The sequence below is a fragment of the Chlamydotis macqueenii genome, chromosome 8 (assembly GCF_036417535.1).
Source record: "Chlamydotis macqueenii isolate bChlMac1 chromosome 8, bChlMac1.mat, whole genome shotgun sequence".
In the NCBI taxonomy this organism is placed as follows: domain Eukaryota; kingdom Metazoa; phylum Chordata; class Aves; order Otidiformes; family Otididae; genus Chlamydotis; species Chlamydotis macqueenii.
Window position 1 is genome coordinate 7,232,135 of NC_141563.1, and position 19,641 is coordinate 7,251,775.

A 19,641-nucleotide genomic window follows, 5' to 3' on the forward strand; every position below is an offset into this window, starting at 1 on the left:
TTCCGCAGTAGAATCAGTTAAACTCTTAAAGAATTTGTTTTCTAAAATGTGAACATGGGGAAAAAATTACAAGTCCTTATAAGACCATGTTAGTTTTTTGAGTTAATGCTAGCGATAGTTCAGGAAAGCTATTGCATGCAGTCCTAGCAAAATAACAATACAGGCTAACCAAAATACACTCCTGCAGTGAGAACTCGGCCATGAAAGTGTCCATGAAGTTTGAAAAAAGGATTTATTTTTTTTTCTCCTCTTTTTTTTTTTCCACAAGGCAAGCAAAGAACTAATTTTCCCTCAGGTGTTTGAGAAAAGGGGAAAAGGATTTTCTTTTTTACTGAACTGTAGATGATATAAGCCCAAGCTTGGCTTGCAGCAGAATATTCCTTTTAGTTGTACGTAATACATTGGGTTTACGCTATTCTGAATTCCAAATCCATCTACTTGGTGAATTTGGTAATCGTTCAAAAGAGCCAAACTATTACATGATTAAAGGCCATTCTTCCAAGTCAGCATAGGACCGTGTGAGCAGCGGAGGGTTAAGGACGGTAATTCTGTGGTGTCAGAGCACTGTCCATGCTGTATGCGTAACAGAATCAGCCTTTCATGATGCAATTTTGTCGTGGGTGGGTCAATTTGATATCCCAGATTTTCCATTATTTTACATAAACATACAAATCAAAGGCACATACGGTCTTTGTCTGTGACACTGGAGTTAATCAGTCATGAAAGTATCAAGCTAAGCCATAAAATCAAATGACCCTCGTGCTCTTTTCTTCTTTATCCTATGAGTGTGTACTGACTTCAGAGCAATTATTTAGGATTTTCGTTCATATAAAGGAGGGCAAAACTGGAGCTGGGGATTTTAGAGCCTGTTAAGCCACTTAAGTCAATAGGAGCTGGCCTTTGATTTTAATAAGGCTATTTTTTTCATCCAGAAACACTAAGTGGATAGAGCTTGTAATGCTTGTTTTGGAGTACCTAAAGTCAGTTGAGCTGCAAATACTCATTAAAACGTCTTAGCAACTCAGCACCATCAGCCAAAAGGTTTTAAAAAATGTAATGTAAATGTCTACAAAATGTTGATAACTGTTTTTACCATGTATTTATGTGCGTACACCTCTTCATAAACGTATGGTGTGTGTATGCCCAGTGTATGAATTTGTTATTTTAGTAGCTATTAACCTGAGGAAGGCTTGATGCATTTGTCCCGTACGCAGTCTCTATAGAATGAGCAAAAGGGCCTATGTTGTTCAAAATTGCTGGTTTTTTTCCTTTCACTGTTTTTCTTTGGGAGGGCGGCAGTTTGTTTTTTTTCAACCTGTAACACTCTTGCCAATTTAATTTGCATTTAATTTGAATTTATCTTGTAATAGATAGAACAGTCAGATAATTTTAAGAAATCCATGACGTATGCCAGAAAACATTGTGGATTTGAGAAAAGAAGGAGGAGCAAGGGGGAGATAAGACTTGCCACACTTGCATTTGTAGTCAAGCTATAAATACCACGATACGCAGCCTGACACAATGGGATCTTTATCCAACTTGACTGCTTAACTACTCTTTTACAAATTAACGGCTTATTTTCGTTACAGCCTTACTGCATTAACTAATGTTCGCTGCGCGAAAAATTTACTTGGCTCTAAAAAGCAGTACAGAACTTTCTCCAATGAGGACACATTTTCTGCAAGGTCATTTTCTACAGGATTTGAGATTTGGTTGTTTCTCTCTCGCTTCTTATCCTCTAAACATTACAACAGATGTAACTGTTATCTATGAAGAATTGTCTTTGAGAGGACAGATACGTATGTTGCCTCTGTTGCTAGATAATCTTTCTAAAACCGTCAGAGAGAGATAAATATTCTGTGTTAAGAGGCAGCTATCCAGTCATGTCAACTGGAAGGCAGCTCAGGCAGATAGGCAAGTTATTTCCAAGTGATGAAACCCCTTTCGTAGCAGCTGAGAGGTGGAGTAGGAGACAGGTAACATGTTTTTCGTAAAGAACGTGTTATATGGTTATAAAAACCGTTGATAACTCTTTTTTTTTTTTTTTATTATTTGATTCTAGCAATTGTGTTAGGCAATATTATTCATATGCAGAGTCAGGCGTGTTTACGGATAAATTTCATTACAAAGGCTGCTTTCAACTAGCCTAGGCTTAGGTCAAAAATGAATTGGCATTTTGGCCCTGATGCTTGATACAAACGTAAAGCTATGCTCAAGACAGTAGGCTACCTCCTAATGGCTCAAAACCGGATCACTGATCACAGTGGTACACACAACTTTTTTTAAGTTTGAGGGGTTACAATGCTACTCTCTAAAGCATTTGGGTATAATGGATGTAATTAAGTAGCACAAGGGCTTTTTTTATTTCCCTGTCACTGAAATATTAGGGAGCTTTTTCAAGGTCATGTACTGGATGGTTAAATTCAGCACGGCATCACTCTCTGTTGGAAGGCTTTGTGATAGAAGGCAAACTTGATAAAGTCTCTTAGTGGTAAAAAGTATTTGATTTGTTCATGAACTTTACCAATACACTTCTCTGAATGCTTTATTGTATTTCTTAAAAAAAAAACCCCTTATTACTAAAGTGCCTTATTACTAAATGTTTCCAAAAAACCGAGTATAGACATCTCTTCAGGCTTGTTCTGGCGTTCTCTAGTGAGACTGTTTTCATTGATTTCATACAATAGTTATATTCCCATTAGGAACTAGAGAGGTTTTTGTGCTTGCGGGTTTTTTTTTGTTTTGTTTTGCTATTTTTTTTAGGGGGGATTGGTTAAATAGCATGGGATTTCCTGATAAGATGTGCTGGTGACACCAAAAATTCATAGAATGTTCTCTTGTAAAATTGCTCACTATGTAATCCTTAGGGCAGCTAGAATTAATAACAACTTGATGAGATAAAAAGTTCTCTAATGATCCCCTCCTATGAAAGTATAAAATTAATTGCATGCTTGTTTGAGAAGGGGCTTCAGGACAGGCAATTACTAAACAAAATAATCAAGTCTTTATACTCATTGTGCCTTACACATGTCACACACAGTGAGTATTTTATTAGTAGTAATTATGTTCTTTACAGAACGTTATTCAAGAACGGATGGTGCTGTTACGCTGGGCACTGTGGCAGGGAAAGCAGACAGGTACTGCTCTGAGCAGCTTCTAGTCAAACAGAAGAAGCCTGGGAGGAATAAAATCAGTCCCAATAGATAACAGGATGTTGGTTAACGTACAGCACTACTAACTTGCTTAAATTGCGTTTTTACTGCGTTTGTCAGTGTGTTGCACTACTAACGTGGTAAAATAAGACACACAAACACACTCATATAATCCCTCCGTGCTCAAGGGAAACAATTAAAATCTCTCCTGTCTTTGCTCCAGGGTATTCCGTAGATAAGATTCCTGATATTCAGCTGTAGCTTTATCTAAACAAGTAAGTTGTAAAAGTAAGTTTTTACTGGTTTCGCTGATTGCATTGTTTAAGGCATTGCATCACTTGCATTGCAACTGTACAAGTCGTCTTGTGTTGTTCTCAGTTCTTTTCACAACAAGTGGGATTTTTCTGGAGAATACAAACACAGAGTCAGGTTACTCCACTTTCCTTGCATCAGGTTGTGGGTTTTTTATCAGAATGCTACATATAACTTGAATCTTAATACCAAGTGGAAGTATTTTAACATCTCCTTCCATTGTGTATTACTAATCCAGTTACCTACTTCTTAATTAATAATCCTAGAGGTGCTCATGTTCTTAAAATTAGCTGTGGTCAAAAAAGACCCAGTCCTGTTGGGACAGGATTGAAATGAGATTTTGCTTTTCAATTCAATGGCAGCAGAATCAAGTTTTCAGTTCTTGTCGTTCTCTGCTGGTTTTTGGTTTTTTTTTTTTTTTTTTTTTTTTTTATTCATGGCTCTTGTTTCTTCCTGGCTCAGTTCTGAAGGGAATTTGTGGAACAGCAGTCCTGATAGCAAGACCTATGGCACTCCCCCTATTAATCTTATCCTGTAATAAGAATCGGCTGTTTATTTCTTCCCTTTGTTTTATGGCTCAACCATTCTTTTTCCTCTGTCGGGACTTCGCTTCTCACCCATGGTTACCAAGTTTCCTTAATAGCCTCTTGTGATGAACAAAATGCCACATCTATAAATCTTTCTGTCTCAATTCATCCACCGTTTCAGCAGATCTGACCTTGAGAAGTTGTACTTGAGCTTTGAGGGCCTCCAGATATTTAACTTCTCTCATGTACCAAATGTGGCTCTATCCCAGGCAGCTGTGTATTTGTGATAGCGGAACAAAGCAGTATCTCCTCTGAACCTGACTAAACCTGCTGAGCTCCTGCCTTCCTTGCTTTCTTCTAACGTCACCTGCTTCTAGTCCGGTCATGTTTCAGTCTTTGAAAAAGACTGAATGCTGTACAAATGTTGTTTTGAAGGGTACTGGTAAACGTATCTGGGGCGAAGTGCTGGGCCAGTTTTTGCTTGTATCTGAGCGTACACAGTGCAGAAATGCTTTTTCTGGGGGAAATTGCTGCTTTATTTCTGCTCTCTTTATACACCTACAAACCTATGAGGTCATCTTTTTATATTTTTGCTGGAGATTTCACCTTTTTTATATTTTGACATACGAACTGTGTTTTAATAGCGGAAAGATTGCTTCCTTTCTCATGCTGGATTCTTTTTGGTAGTCACACTGTTGCTGTTATGTGATATGGTTGAATTTTAAATGTCCCTCCCTAAGAGCGCACTAGATGAACAAATTATTTGTAACCAGTTTGAAATGAACAGAGAAGCAAGCTCCAGAGTATTTAACTTCTGTCTTTCACCGTGTTTCTGTAACGTAGAAAAATGATACCAAACTTTGGGGGATGTGGGGGAAAGAAAACTGACTTTTATCTTTCAACCTTAACCTTGCAGATTTTAGTCATCATACCTTTTTTTTTCCTGTGCCAGAGCTCCTTAGCATAGTTTTGGCAGCACTGAACGGTGATGCTGTAACCAAAACTGCAGTAGTTCCTCATGCCTCCAAATGGGGAAGAGAGAGATACCGATTCCTAAACTTTCTTCATTTCGTCCAGTGTTTGCGCCGAGTACCTCCAGCACGGAGTGTGATACAAAATCCTCCTTACGAGGGGAGAGAGGAGAGAAAGGGGAAAGCCATCTTTGTGGCTTTACATCAGTTTCATAACTGTAAGCTCTGTTCCCCAGGCTTAACGCCTGAATGGAAGTGCTTTGCATTCTAATACATACTGTCCTGAGGGTGAACGTGCAACGGGAGAGGAGGGGCCACAAGAAACTTGGAAACTTTGAGAAAATACCTTTTAAATTCTTAAATGACGTCGGGGGAAAAAAAGAAGGCCTTTGATGGGAAACATTCTTTATTGTTCAGTTTTAGTTTGCGCTACAGATAGCTGGGTTGGTGCTGTCCCTCAGACTCATTAACGCAATTAGTTAGCAGCAGGGCACTGCAAGCCTGAGACCTCGCGGGGTCACGTGGTATTGCAGGAGTAGGATCTTGTCGTGATTCACAATTGCACTTATTCTGCAAGTAGTCTGGTGAGTATAAAGGCCACCGCTGTGATGTCAGAAATTAGCCATCAGCTGGAACATCATCTTGAATTAGGATCTCACAGTGATGAGCTATCATACATAGATTTCCATCTTGTAAGCTACAAGTCACTATAAAGTGCAGTTCTCTTAAAGTTTGTTTTTTTTTTTTTTCTGTAATATAATCTTCACAATATTTTAAGTGGTTTGGAATTATTGGTCTCATGGTCAACTACATTTTTAAAAATTGCTGTCCCTGTACTTAATTGTGTGTTGATTGTGCTTAATTGTAAATTATTTACATAACTGATTTTTAAGTCAGACTTTCACAGCAGGAATGATTATGATAATTTCTACTTAAGCAAGGAATATGGGCTTAATATTTTTTTTTTCTTTTGATCATTCTTTTTTTGTGGTAGTTCTTCGGAGGAGGAAAAAATTGTCACAGGTCTGTCTCATTTATTGTGAGCTATTTCCAAATGTCTAACGTTGTTAACTAATTAATGTTATCTTTATCAGATAGAGTAGTTTAAGGAGATGTATTAAAGGGGAGGAAAAAAATTAGTATTTTTATTCAATCTATTTATTTGCTGTACGTATCCCTATTACTTATGAAGTTAAAAGTTCTACCAAGATATGATAAGTACTGGAAGTAATTTCAATTGAGCTGGCAAAGGGAACAGAATGAAAATCATTTAAAGCTGGTTCACACCAGCAATTCTTCGTGCACTATTAACTGCTAAGATCTAGTCACAAAACATTATTCTGAGGAGAAAAGGTTTAGTGAACCCTAGAAATTGGATTTGATTTATGCCAGAAAATCTGCCTTTTCACTGCTTGAGATTTCTATGGAAGGAAGCCACAGTCTTTTACCAAATGGTTTCTAAGGTAACATCTTATAGCAGAGCATCTGAAACCAATTTGGTTGTTAATGAGAAATAGTTCTCTCAGTGGTGGGAAAGTGTGGAGTGAAAGAAAAGGCTTCAAGATTTGGCAGTCTGTCTGTAAAGGCATTTAAATAAATGTGTGCTGCTGCTCCGCTCGTGAAATTTCTACGTGGATTGCACATTCCTAATTGCCTTTTAAATGTGTAGGTCACTTTCCAGAGTTGTTCTTCCCGATAAATTTGAGAAGTTCTGCATGATAAAAATATTTGTATACAAGAGCTGAATAATTTAAGTAGCTGGCACTTTCAAGTGGAAGGCTCTTTACTCCTAAGGAAAAAAATGTTTGTATTTTGGGGGCAATAGTGTATTTTTGCTGCTAGAAATGCATCAGTGAATTGGTCCTGTATCAGAGCCATAACATCCCACCGATGATGGATGCTACTTGCAGACTTTTTGGACTTGTTGAGAGACACATTCTGAGAAGTTGCTTTGATACTTCCTTTTCTGAAGTTCTGACTAGATAAATGGTAGGTCAGCGATCAGAGATGTACAGTCTTTTTTACAGTCGATGATCTGACTATCCTTTATAGTCAGAGCCCCTTTCAGATGGAGGGGATAGAGTGCTTCTGTCAACAATGGCTCGTTGCCATTTCTTCCTTCCTCTCAGGAAGAGAGAAAACTAGCAATTCTGGCTTCCCTTTCCCTGGATACATAATAAACATGTAGTGGCTCTCTCCTAGCCGTTTGCTTTGCGGCAAGGCTGTATTCCTGCATTCTGTTCCTTGGTGCCTGGGCAGAGTTGCCAGAGTGGAACTGCACAGTTTAAAATCACCCTTGCCTACTCTTCCTCCTTATGTTATTGAATTGTATGAGCTTATTCTAACTGAATCACACAGGAAAAAAAAACTTTGCACTAATCCATGGGTCATATTTAGCAACAAAAAAAAAGAGAGAAACATTACCAAAGTAAAACTTATATGTGTATTAAAAAAAAAAGTAGTATCCCCAATCCAGATGGTTTTTACAGAGGCAAGAGGAACTTCATGGTGTAATCTCTAGACTTGACATAGGCCAGGTCTGTTAACGGTGTTTCATTAGCATAGTGACATTGTTTAGGAACATGAAAATACCACAGCCAGACAGTTACAGCTGTAATGCCATAAAATGTGTGTAAATGCAATGAAGACACCGATCAGGAATTCTCTGGAGAATCTTCTTACACCAGTGCGTTGTTACAGTGTGGAAGTACCTGCCTTACTGCGGTGCTGGCAGGGTGGTCCTTGCCGTCCTTTGAGGTTTGCAGAAGCAAATCTGTGCCCATACTTCAACTACTGTAGCTCCTGTTGCGCCATGCTGGGACACAACCTCTATCAGCACCTGCTTATTGACATTTTTGTGTTGTAGCTTCACAAGATGCAATTATTCCTGCAGCTTTTATACAGCTTTGATAGCTTTAAATGACTGACTTTGAGACAAACCTGTGTGCTGCTTTAGTTCTGACCAAAGCGTTGGTTATGTGATGCAAGTCTGCTGAGTGCCGTTCATTTATCGTTGACGTGGTCCTACAAGTTCTTCTAGAAGCTCATCATGTCTATAGGTTCCATTCCTGCAAGGACAGCTGCTCCATTATATGTACAGTAGATGCCACTCTTGGACTCGGAGTAAAATGTGAAAGTTACTTTGTAAAAGTGATTGTGATTAAATGTGGATCCCATAACTGGAAGTACTCTGTAGTCACCTTATGAAAATTGTAGAGTATAATAGCTTCAGAAGGAGCCTGACTTTGATTCCACCTGCTGCAGAGGAAAGCCCTACACTCTACAAAAGAAGAGAGGATGCTATGAATGCTTTGTCATGGGATGCTAAACATGATTTTCAGAGTAACTGACCCTGTGAAATAAAACCTAAGCCAAAATATAGCGGTGAGAACACTTGGGTTGTAGTACTGTGGTTATGGAAAGTTAACGTGATATTGTCTGAGAGCAGCTCTAGGGATGGTTTTGGGGACTGTAATGGAAAGAAAGGCTCCAGGAGACAAGTTTGCGGAGAAAGTCTTTCTGATCATTTGGTGGTTGGCTTGAGCACAGCTGTGATTTTTTTAAAATTTTTTTTTAAATTTTAATAAAAACAGTCAATATATCAAATTATTTAACTGCTGCTGCTAAAGGGGGAGCTTTTCTTGCCCTATCCCTTGACTGAAATTTAGTGTTTTTTCCTCCTCCGGGGAATTATTCACGTTCATGAATAACTCTAAAACTGTACACTTTTTTTTTGGCCATTTAACAGTCTGAGTCAGCTTGTCGGAGGTGCAGAAGTATGTGGAGGAGGAGGAGGAAAGACAGTAAGCAAGGACAACAAGTAGAGACTGTCTGTCCTTGAGCCATTCTGTAGAAAAGGCAATAAGCTGTTATTATTCCTAAGCAGCAATATTTGGCCCTAATGTTGAAATAAGAGAAATAGAAGTAATAGAACAATGTATTTCAAGCCTGTTATGATATACAATAACATATATAAACAATGAGCATGTAAACATTGATAAAAGGATGTTTGAGCTTTGGGCTTTGAGGTTTTTTTTCTCGAGTGATTACTTGGAGATAAAAACATCGGCAAAGGAATGGGCGTTTTTGTAGGTGTTTGATTTGTCAGCTGTTTTAATTTAGTACTGAGCACTGATGTCAGAAGATCATTAATCTCTGAGATGATCTCTAAATATCCTGGCTGCAGTTTTCACTAACAGCAACTCTTCTAATGTGATTTCATTGCTGAAAAGTAGCCAAAGTTATACGTATCGCAAAACATTTTTCTATATTCCGACAAAGAATACTTTCACATTTCATAAAGAATGTGAAAAGACGCTCCTCCACAAAGGGAAGGAGAAAGTAGGTCCTGATTCTCTTTTGAAAAGCTGTTGGTGCTTTGGAGCTCTCGCTCTAGTTCTACAGCTTCCGTGAAGGAGAACAGAAAGCTTAATGAGGCTGAGAGTCAGCTGAGACGGTGCACAAAACTGGGGGATGGGGGTGGGGGTAGCGTTTTGGTTGGCTAGTTGTTTCACTTTCTGGTACTTTGGGGCGAGGGGATGTTGTTAATTTTGTCGTTGGGGGTGGTTGCTGGTTTGTTTGTGGGTGGGTTTTTATTCTTCCCTGTAGCGACTGCATTGGGAAAACGGGATTCTGCCTTCCTAATCATTTTTGGCACTTTTTATGGATTGTCAGAGCATGTTTCTCATCCCAGTTCTGATAGTAGCGTTCTTCGGGATATCAAGAAAGTAATGAGTAATCATGACAAAAAGAACAACATGACCAATTAAGCCTCGTTTTCAATGGATTTGTATGCTTTGACCTAGCCGTGTTTCCACGGCAATATTCTTGTGCCGCCCAACCACTGATTTTCACAAAATCTGTCGGAATGTAATAATCTTAGACATCTTCAGATCTGTCAAATTTGGGTTACTTTAGTCAGTGAGAGAACAGGGCTGTTCCCGTAGAAAAACAAGTTAAAATACTACCTATAAAATGGGGAGCTTTTCCAGACTTAGTTGTATTTGACCTCCTTTATTAAAAGGAATTCCTATTTTTTTAGCGGAGAATTCTAGAATAAAAACATGTTAATTCAATATTTTTAGAAACAGTAAAGGGATGGAATGCATGCTAGTTCATACTGGTTTTAAATGAGAGACTGGATTTTGCTTTTAAATATTCATGCACATGATGAATTACACCTCTGTGAACAAAGGGTAATCACAAACGTGTAAGATTGTTCATGTTCAAATAATGTTAAGTCTGGATTTAAAATGTAAAATAAATAGAAATTTAAGTCACTGCACGTTCTTGTGTCATCCTTCTGCATCTATGAAGTGTGACATGTTTAATCACAAGAAAACTATTATTTCTAAAGTCTGTTATGTTAAGTAGCATAATTAACTTAGAAACCTGTTGTTCATTATTAAGTTGGCTTGCGAAGTGATAATATTAAATAATTGGTAAGCTTTCTTTTTAATTATTATTCACTGCATCAGGACTGTGGTAGTTCATTTTTAGGCATAGAAACTGAGATAATTCCCTCCAGACTGATCTTGGTCTCTTTATTTCCTGTGAAACAAGTATGCATGCCATCACTGAATGGGGAACAATAACAAAATTATTCTGAATTTTCCTTCTTTCCCACTCTCTCCCTTTACCTTAAAAGGGTTAAATTTAAAAAAAAAAAAGTTGTTTGTCCTGAATGTTCTTACTGAAATCCATTATGCATGAAAAGAGTCTGAGTCCATTTGCAAGACCTCTAAATGAACTCCATTCATTCTGTGCTTAGAAATGTCCATTCAGCCAGAAACAGACACAATAGTTACAACCTCATTTATTTGGCACCAAAGCTAGCTTATTAAAAGTGAAGGGATTGTTATGAAAAGTATAGTAATTTTTCGATGCTAGTTATATAATTCTTTAATAGAATTCCTTTAGAATCTGAATAATGTAATAACTGCATAGACAGCATTTGCTCGTGGTAGCGTTCATCTAGAATTCCTAAACAATCATGGAGATTTTGAGAATGTCACTTGATCTAGCTTGACTTATTTTGATGTAAAACAAGTTCTAGGGACATGTATTTCTAGACGACTCAGAAATTAAGCCAGTTATTAATCACGATTAGCGGCTATGAAGAGAAAAGAAGTTTTAAAGCTTTGCCTTGTAAGTTGTAAGTTCTCCTCCTTCTTGCATGCATTGTTACAGTGGTGTGTACAAGAAAGTGTGCCCTCTTCTAAGGATGAGTCTGAGGTAACTGTGCGTGTTTGCATTTGTTTCCTTTTCCTGACAGCCTGGGCGGCTGTATAGACGTGTTCATTTCATAACATGCAGATAGTGTTTGAGGTAGAAAGAACTATTAAGTTTGGAGGGAAAGAGAAAGTTAACAGCAGATACAAATTTCACTTTATATTATTCTTCTTTGACTTGGAGTCCTTTGTTTAGACTCAGGGGTGGCTGGAGACCCTGTTGCTGTCAACTGCCACAAGTGCACAGGGCCCTTGTGACATCAGTGATGTAGCCATTTGCATGCCAACTATTGTTCGTAGCACTAGGGCCTTGCAGTTGTAATCATCGTCTTAGAAGGTGGCTTTGGTAGCTGACTGGAACTGACTGAGCGTTTCCTCCACCAAACTGTAGAAAATACTCTTTGTGGGAAGCGTGTGAGTGAGGGTGAGTGGGTGAGGGGTTCACGGCAGGAAAAACAACTCACAGGAAAGAGTAAGTAGAAACATCATCCTCCTCGCTCTCAACCAGTTCTTTATCTGACAGTCCTCCTGGTTGCCTTTCCTGCTGAGTCTCCTCCTCCTTCCGTCCCCTTGACATGCAAAATCCACATCCAGTGAATACCTACACTAAGAGAGTTACAGTACTTTGTTACTGAAACTCCCCGTATGCCCATTCTGTAACCCTTACGTAGGATGCCATTGTTTTGGTTACTGCTCAGCTTGACATTATGTGAATTATCCGTGGTGTGGCCTGGTCTGGGGTTGTACAGTGCCATAATACCTTGAAGCTAGAAGGAGTTCAACAGAGGAAAGGTTTCAGGATATGCTTTCTGCAAAGTAAACTGGTTTTTAGATTATGGTTTTTTTTTTTTCTTATTGTTAATATTTTCACCTGTAAATGTTGTGCTCCTGTATCAAAATTAAGTGCCATATAGTAATTTTCCACAAAGTATCTGTTTTCTCTTTGATGGTCTTCAACCTGACTTGTGGAACCAGTTATTTGCAGTTAAATGCTGTTGATAATTTATTTCAATGGAGCTATTTCTGATCAGCATCAATGTTCTAGCACTTATGTATTTTCCCAGCCTAGAGATCTGTCAGTTCCCTTTTCTTTACTGTTAGGAAATCAAAATTGAATGGGAAGATTCTGTCACAATATACAAAAAAAAAAGGAAAACAAAAATGAAAAAGAATGATAAAACATGTCCCTCATAATTCACTGCTGACAATTCACTTCTGATTTTGTTTAGGTACGTCCCATCAAGGTGGCTATTCCCATGACGCTGTGGTCCATGCATTACGAAAATGTGGGATTCGTCATATTGACACAGCAAAAAGATACGGCTGTGAAGCTCTCCTCCAAAAAGCCATCAAAGAGAGTGGGGTGAAGCGAGAGGACCTCTGGATAACTACCAAACTGTGGCATAGTGATTATGGCTATGAAAACACAAAAAAAGCCTGCTTGGAGTCATGTGAAAGACTTGGTGTTGAATATCTTGGTACGAATCTTTCCATATAGCTCATTTCTTGTGCCTTCCACGTGAGTATTTGCATATTAATCAATTCCTGACAAAAACAGTGCGGTACAGATAGATCACAGAAATAAAGTTCTGCCTTTATTTACACATTCGTAGATTTTTTTTTTTTTTTTTTCTGTGTTCTCTAGGAAGTTCACAAGCATATAATTGTGAGTACAGACTTTTTCCTTGTTGCAAATGTTATAAAACAACAGATCAAGGTATGTTTTGTAAAGGCACATTTCACTGTTACATTGATTTGAGGAACCACTACATGAGTTTTGTATAACACCCGAAACCTATTAAGCGAAGATTCATGAACTTTATGAATTCATAAACTGAATTTATTGGTAACAGGGCAACAGAAATGACTAATTTCTCCTGCGGTCTATTAAATCTCAAGGAATGGGAGTCCTTTCTAAAACTTATTTTCTAGGTCTGTTAAAAAATTCTGAATAACTGACTTTGATATGGTTTGTCTGATGCAATATACTTTGGGGAAAACATTAGGAGTATCTGCAAGACTTCAGCAGGCTAAATCTCACTAACACTGAATTAGACTTACGCACTTTTAAACTTAGCCTGATCATAAACTTCTCATAGTCAAAGATGTGTTACCCCCTTGTTAGACAGACGAGGAGCTGTGATAATCATGCCAATTAATTCTTTGCAACAGGTCATAGGAGAGGAGCTACCTGATAAAAATAAACATGATATTTTTAAAAATGCTTTTTTTGCTTCTTCTTCCCTAGCTGGAGCAATTAAAGAAAGTGGAGGCAGAGGAAGGTGAATTTAGGGTAATAATCTATACATAATGACACTAGTGCAGAAAGTGTTTATGCTGATAATCAAGGAATAATTGACCTAGCCATCAGACAGTGTCCCAAAAACCCTTATTTTGCTTCTGTCCTCACTCTGTCCCCCTGTTACCAATAAAGAAACTTTAGTGAGGAAGTGAACAGCTTCTGTGAAGTACAGATTTCACAGAATTAGTGGTATATAACATTATTGGCAGCTGTGTGCTGTATATACTGGGTTGTTTTTGCTTGGGTTCTTTGCAAGATGAAGGGGAAAAAAAAACCTGTATCTGTTAAAGCCCGAGATATTTGTATGCACGTCTTTGGCTCCATTCTTTCTGGAAATGTATCCCTTAACTTCCTGCACAGGTACCGAGTAATGCAAAATGAATCTCCTTTGGTTTGTCCCATGCAAATGCAGGTCACTGCAAGGAGACACTCATAAACAATGTTTCAAGCCCTGACTTTCTCCTCTAAATTAAGAAATAACATGTTTCTTCCTCTCTGCTTTTTGCTTGTTGTGTTTGCTGACTTTCTTTTCTTTTGCTTGCTGTGGCACTGGCACTGAATGTCAATGAGAGGAAAACTTGACTCACTTCCAGGAAATAATTTTCAGTGGTTCCTTTTAGTACTGTAATTTGCTTTTATTTTCTCAGGTCGTACACTGATTCAAGTAGGTGCTTACATAAATACTTTGTTTATATATTGCTGCTAAGCAGAGATATGTGAAACAAGGAAAAAATATATGAGAGCAAGAAATGCACAAATACCATCACCATGTGAGTGAATTCTTGGACCGGCATAAGCAGAACTTCAGTTTGTCAGATATGTTCAGCTCTGAGATGTCTCTTGCTGATATTACTAAGACAAATCAAGGAGCATTACAACTGCCTGTGCAATTTGCCTCCAGACTAGATATTTTTTCCTTAATACCCTCACCAGTCTTCCCTTGTTCCTTACCTTTCCTCCACTGATGTGGAAGTGTCTGAAAAATGTATAAAGCTCTTCCTGAACCGTGACTTAGTCTGGCGTAGTGACCTAAATCAATGCTGGCTTCAGCTTGCTTTAACTTGACGACTTGTAAGCTGTGATGGCTTAGGAAATACTTCACATGCAGCTCACTGATCTGTCAGTGAGGGTGGTGACCTCTGCAAGAAGGATGGGGTGGCAAATGAAGTCATGGTTATGGCTGCTTGAGTTTAATCTCTGACAGATCAATTCCACAGACCGTTTTTGTTAAACGCAGTGTGATCTGCGCTCAGGTGAAAGAGAGAAGGTTGAGTTCTATGTTTAGTCCTGGTGAAGCGGCCCCTTCAAGGAGGTACAATACATGGTGTGTTCCATGGGGTTCCTAGAAAGCTTTAGGGAGTGCTGTACCTCCTGTCTGAAAGCACCCAGCTGCAAGTTGCCATTGGAAGGATTTTTAAGCGGAAAGTGGCAATATCTTGCAACGTGAACTTTTCAAGTATTTCAGGAATGCTTAGAGTAAGAGCTTTTTGTTGGAAATGGAGGGTTATCACGGGTCTTACCAAAGGAACTGGAATGATTGGAAGGTTGGTTTGAAAATACGGCTATAAGCTTGTAGAACTGAGCTTAGATATCCTAGTTCTATTTTCATTCATACCTGCATTTTAAGTCCCTTTTCTACTGGCTGGACTATACCACAGAGAGGACATGAGATCCATGACAACAAAAGATTTGGTAATAATGGGGCAACTTGTGTCCAAGCTTATTTAGGAAAGTAAATTCTGTAGTTAGAAGCATGTGTTAAAGCTGGCAGTTTCCCTGTGAACTAAAGATGCATGAAATGTACCTAAATCACATTTCCTGATTTCGTTATATGATTTTAACCAAATATGAGGTGGTTCACAGCATTTCTGTGAAGATACATGGTTCATACAGAAAACTGAAAGATTCCAGTTAATATGTCTGTGATGTTAGACCTTTATGTTGGAGAAGAAAGTTAGTCGTTCTGCGAAAAGAAAAAGCTGTAGGGGCCCTGGCAGCTAGATGTGCAGCTAAGCTCTTTGTTCTAAGGAGGGTCGTGTTAATTTTCGCAAGGATCCTTATGGGCTACACGCTTCATCGATGGAGACTGAATTAGAGACTTGGGAAATAATCTCACATGAATTGATAAATCTGTGGATTAGCAGTATCTAGAATGCCAGCTGTTGGAACAGATGAAGTGCTGAAAGCAGTCACAGCTTTTCAAGAGAAAGCGTTCCATGTAAAATACTGTTATGAAACCTTTTAGAGAAATAATTTTTGGGCAAATGGTATTAAGAGAGCAGTGTTCCAGGATTTTTATTTGAATCAGTAGATTATGTATCCATGAGAAGCTGGAAATTTGTGTTATTTGTGGGCAGTGGTTGTAACAGATACTCTGCTCCTTGTATTTTCCAAATGTGGTCCTCAACTAGCAGTCACAGGAAACCAATATGAAATGGCAGCAAATCTTGCAGGTTTGGCAGTAGCAGAATACATTTCTTGGGATTTGGATCAAACCTTCAAAGTAACTTCTTGAATATGATTTGTGGATTACAGAGTTCATAAACAATTTTATTTTCCTTTTGACTATTCCGGTGGGTCACGTTCAGGCAAATTGAACCTATCACAAATCCCCAGCTGGAGCTGGGCAGATGTTCCATCAGCATATTCAGTCTCCTAGGTGAAGCCCATGAATGCTAATGACACATCCAGTTCAGAACGTGTATGAATTGAGAACGCTTTGGAGGTTACTTCACGTTGATCCTTCTTCCAATGGAATAAAAAATAAGAATAACAACAAAATGCTGGGCAGGAGAGAAAAATACATCAGGTGCATACTAAATGCTGGGACAATTGAGAAAAGCAGTGAAAACACAATCATTGCGTTAAGAGAACTGTGCTGACCATTGAAAAAAATATACTCATACTTTTAGGTTTGATATGAGCCAGGGCTTGTTCTTCAAAACCAGGCTTGTTATAGCCAGTTTTGTCTTTTTTTTTTTAATTATTTTAATATTGTATTAGGAATTTGAATAGAATTGCAAACTTTTATTTGCGTGACAACATGCTGTTGGGTTTTAAATGTGTAAAATGTCCCTCTGCTTTTGAGTTAAGAGGAACTGTGTTGATCGTAGGTGCTGTGGCTGCTAAGAAGTAATAAGCCGCTGTTTTAAATGTCTGTGTGAAAGCAGTTCACATGTTAATTTTAGTTTTCCTGCAGCACTGTGTTTTGACATTTGAATGAACTTCAGGCCCTCAATTACCACTACAGTGTGATTGTCTGTAAAGGATGCTATTAAAACCTGGTAAATGCAAAATTTGATTGTGAATGGGATTATTTTTTCTTCTTCTTGAAGTATGTCTTGATCTTGTAAAACACTGTTTTTTGTTTTGAGTTAAGATTCTTTTTTTTTAAAAAAAAAAAATGTTGGAAGACATCTCAAAGTGTTGATTAATCCGTCCCACACTACAAGGCACAACAGCATTGTTCTTAACAAACAAAAACATAGTCTGTCCTTAAAAACCTCCAGTGATCAGGTTATGCATTTCTTGGTTAATGGAACCCTAAGCTATTTTGATAAATTATTTACAACTAAATGAATATAAGGGTGTTTGTGTTCGTGTAATACCACAGGAGGGGAAATAGTTTAAGCGTGGGTGGAGGTGTGAATGTGTGTACAAACAAAGACCTTGGTTTGTGAGGTGCTGGCTGTTTTTATTGGCCTAAAGGTATTACAGAAAGTTTTCTAACAGATGCAGTAGAAGTAAGCAGATCCTGACTTAAAATGAACTACGCTTAATTTATTTAAATAGAGTGGCAGCTCCACTGCTTATGGCAAGGTTCATGGTATTCTGCTTCTGGCTGTGCTGGGGCGGTTTGTGCATCACTGGCAGGAAGACTATTCTGCTCTTTATCTCTGAGATAAGGTACCTTTGCCCCACATCTCTTGGGAACACTTCTTGCAGTCAGGAGGACTGCACGTTGTGATCCAATCATCTGTTGGATGATTGGCTCCTTTTTTAGGGCCCATTTCTATCCCTAAATGTGTTTGTTCATAACTGCGAAGTAATTTTTACTTCAACAAAAAGCCTAAATGAAAATGAACATAATAATATGATATGGACATCACATATCTGATAGCATCACCTTTCCAAAATAAAGGACAACAGCTGATCAGGTTTGCATTGAAGGGATCTCAGACACTAATGCAGGGAAGGGTGATGCGCTGCATTTCCAAGGCCAGCCATCTTTCAGTCACCAAATCTGTTAAAAGTCAGAGCACTTGAATTTCTTGGGCTGAGTACAAAGCGTCTTTGTATGTGGAAATCCACGGTGTAGCTATTTCTGTGAACATTTGCAAACTGTGATGTCTAACTGAATATTCAGGCTTCTGGTGAACTTCTCCTGAAGGTAATGATTATTTTTTATTGATGCTATACGACATGTTTCTGCATACTTAAGCAGTTCTTATTAGTCTGATTTGGAGAATTAGTAATTAAAGATATGTAATTCTTCCATTTTTACGTGAGGTAAACTTACACCTACTTATATATGACATTTGGTTTAGCCAGGCCAAAAAAAGTTTACGTTAAAACACGGCAGTCTCTATGTAGAAGGTACGGCCAGTGGCACGTATAATTTTGGATCAAAATGAACACTTGATATTAGCAATTCATAATGCTAATCCTTGGGATTGCATCTAACATAAGTCAGTGGAAATGTTAAAAGAGACTTAATTGGCAACAGAATTAGAGGAGTCCTGAGTTTTGAACATAACCTTACCAAATGCTTTAATCAATATCCCAATATTAGTTTTCACTTAAATGTCACAAAAATTGGTATTTATTGCAATACCATATATTGGTATTTATTTTTAATAAATACAACCTCTTTCTTCAGAGGAATTAGAGAAGAAGTAATTATTCACAGAGCAGCGACGAACAAGACTGCATGTGATTTTTTTTTTTTTTTTTTTACTCTTTTCTAAATTGGGAGTGGATTTTATGTATGTAAGGGCAGAGATCAGCAACTTTCTCTTTAAACGTGACATAAATCCAGATGCTGCAAATCATTATATATAACTGATATTTGCTTGTCTGAGCAATTGTGTTTAAAAGTCTAATGGGTTGTTGATATCAGAAAGTGCAAACTTGGCTCATGATTTGTGTGATAACACCCAAAATTATTTTTTCCTCAATACATCTGTAATGTATCTTTCCATACAAAATTTTGTACAGTTCTAATTAGATTCTTCATGTAAGCAATATATTCTCTTCAAGTGTTGGAATGATGAACCCAAATGGGAACCAATGTCTTGTGCTGAATTTCATGTTACCTTGTCCTCTTAAATCAAGGTTGAATTTGTATTTATGGAGCTGGAAAGTTAATATACCAGCCCAGCGGTACAGCAATCACTAGTGCAATCCTTAAAAGTGAATACCAAAATTATGGCAGAGGATCGGTGTTTTCAGAACGAAGTGCTGTAAATGAATGCTGTGATGCATTCAAAAAACAAAACAAAAAAACCTCACTCGTTGCAAATAAGTCTGTCTTTTAATTTCTTAACTCTGTGTTTGAACTGCTAAAAACGGAATATTATCAAGCACAAAGACAATGATGCACATCTCAGTCATGCATTTATTTGCTTTTCCTGTTTTGTGTCAGACTAATGTATGCGGCAAGGACCAACACCTCTTTCACTGGGATGCCTGCAGTTACCTGTTTAATCTACTGCTAGAATTTAAATAGAAATGGAATTGTTTTCGAAGTATTTCCTAAGTTTCTCACTCAGAATGTCTAGCAGTGCCTACAAACTTATAAAGGAGTTAGATCTTACAGTTTTTGAAGTTTAGGTAATCTGATTTGGAACTCTGAGTCTACTACACGTTAATTTCTTATTTTTAATTTATGTTGGAAATGCTTCCTTTTTCAGTAGAAGGATAGTCTTTTCTTGCACGGAGTCAACACAAAAAAGAAAATGCTTTCCCGAGACAGCCAGTTTCAGTAGTTGCTTTGGTAATTCCTCAGCAGTAAATCTTAGTTGTGTTTGAAGTGGTGCTAACATCTCATGCAATGTAGTAAAGCATAATCTTGATCCCTTAAAAGAATATTTTTAAAATGCTTTAAAAATGGCAAACGCTGCAACAAAATTGTAGCAAAAAAAAAAA

General features: G+C 37.9%; 1 protein-coding gene across 2 annotated transcripts in view; it reads left to right on the forward strand.

Annotated features, from left to right (window-relative positions):
- The window catches only part of LOC104479318 (putative oxidoreductase ZK1290.5), a 46,776-nt gene that overhangs the window by 1,044 nt on the left and 26,091 nt on the right, over positions 1 to 19,641 (forward strand). For both annotated transcript variants that reach the window (XM_086753084.1, XM_086753085.1), the window contains exon 2: positions 12,422 to 12,670. In XM_086753084.1, coding sequence (XP_086609210.1) covers positions 12,422 to 12,670 — 249 coding nt within the window. The remainder of the gene's footprint in view (positions 1 to 12,421; positions 12,671 to 19,641) is intronic.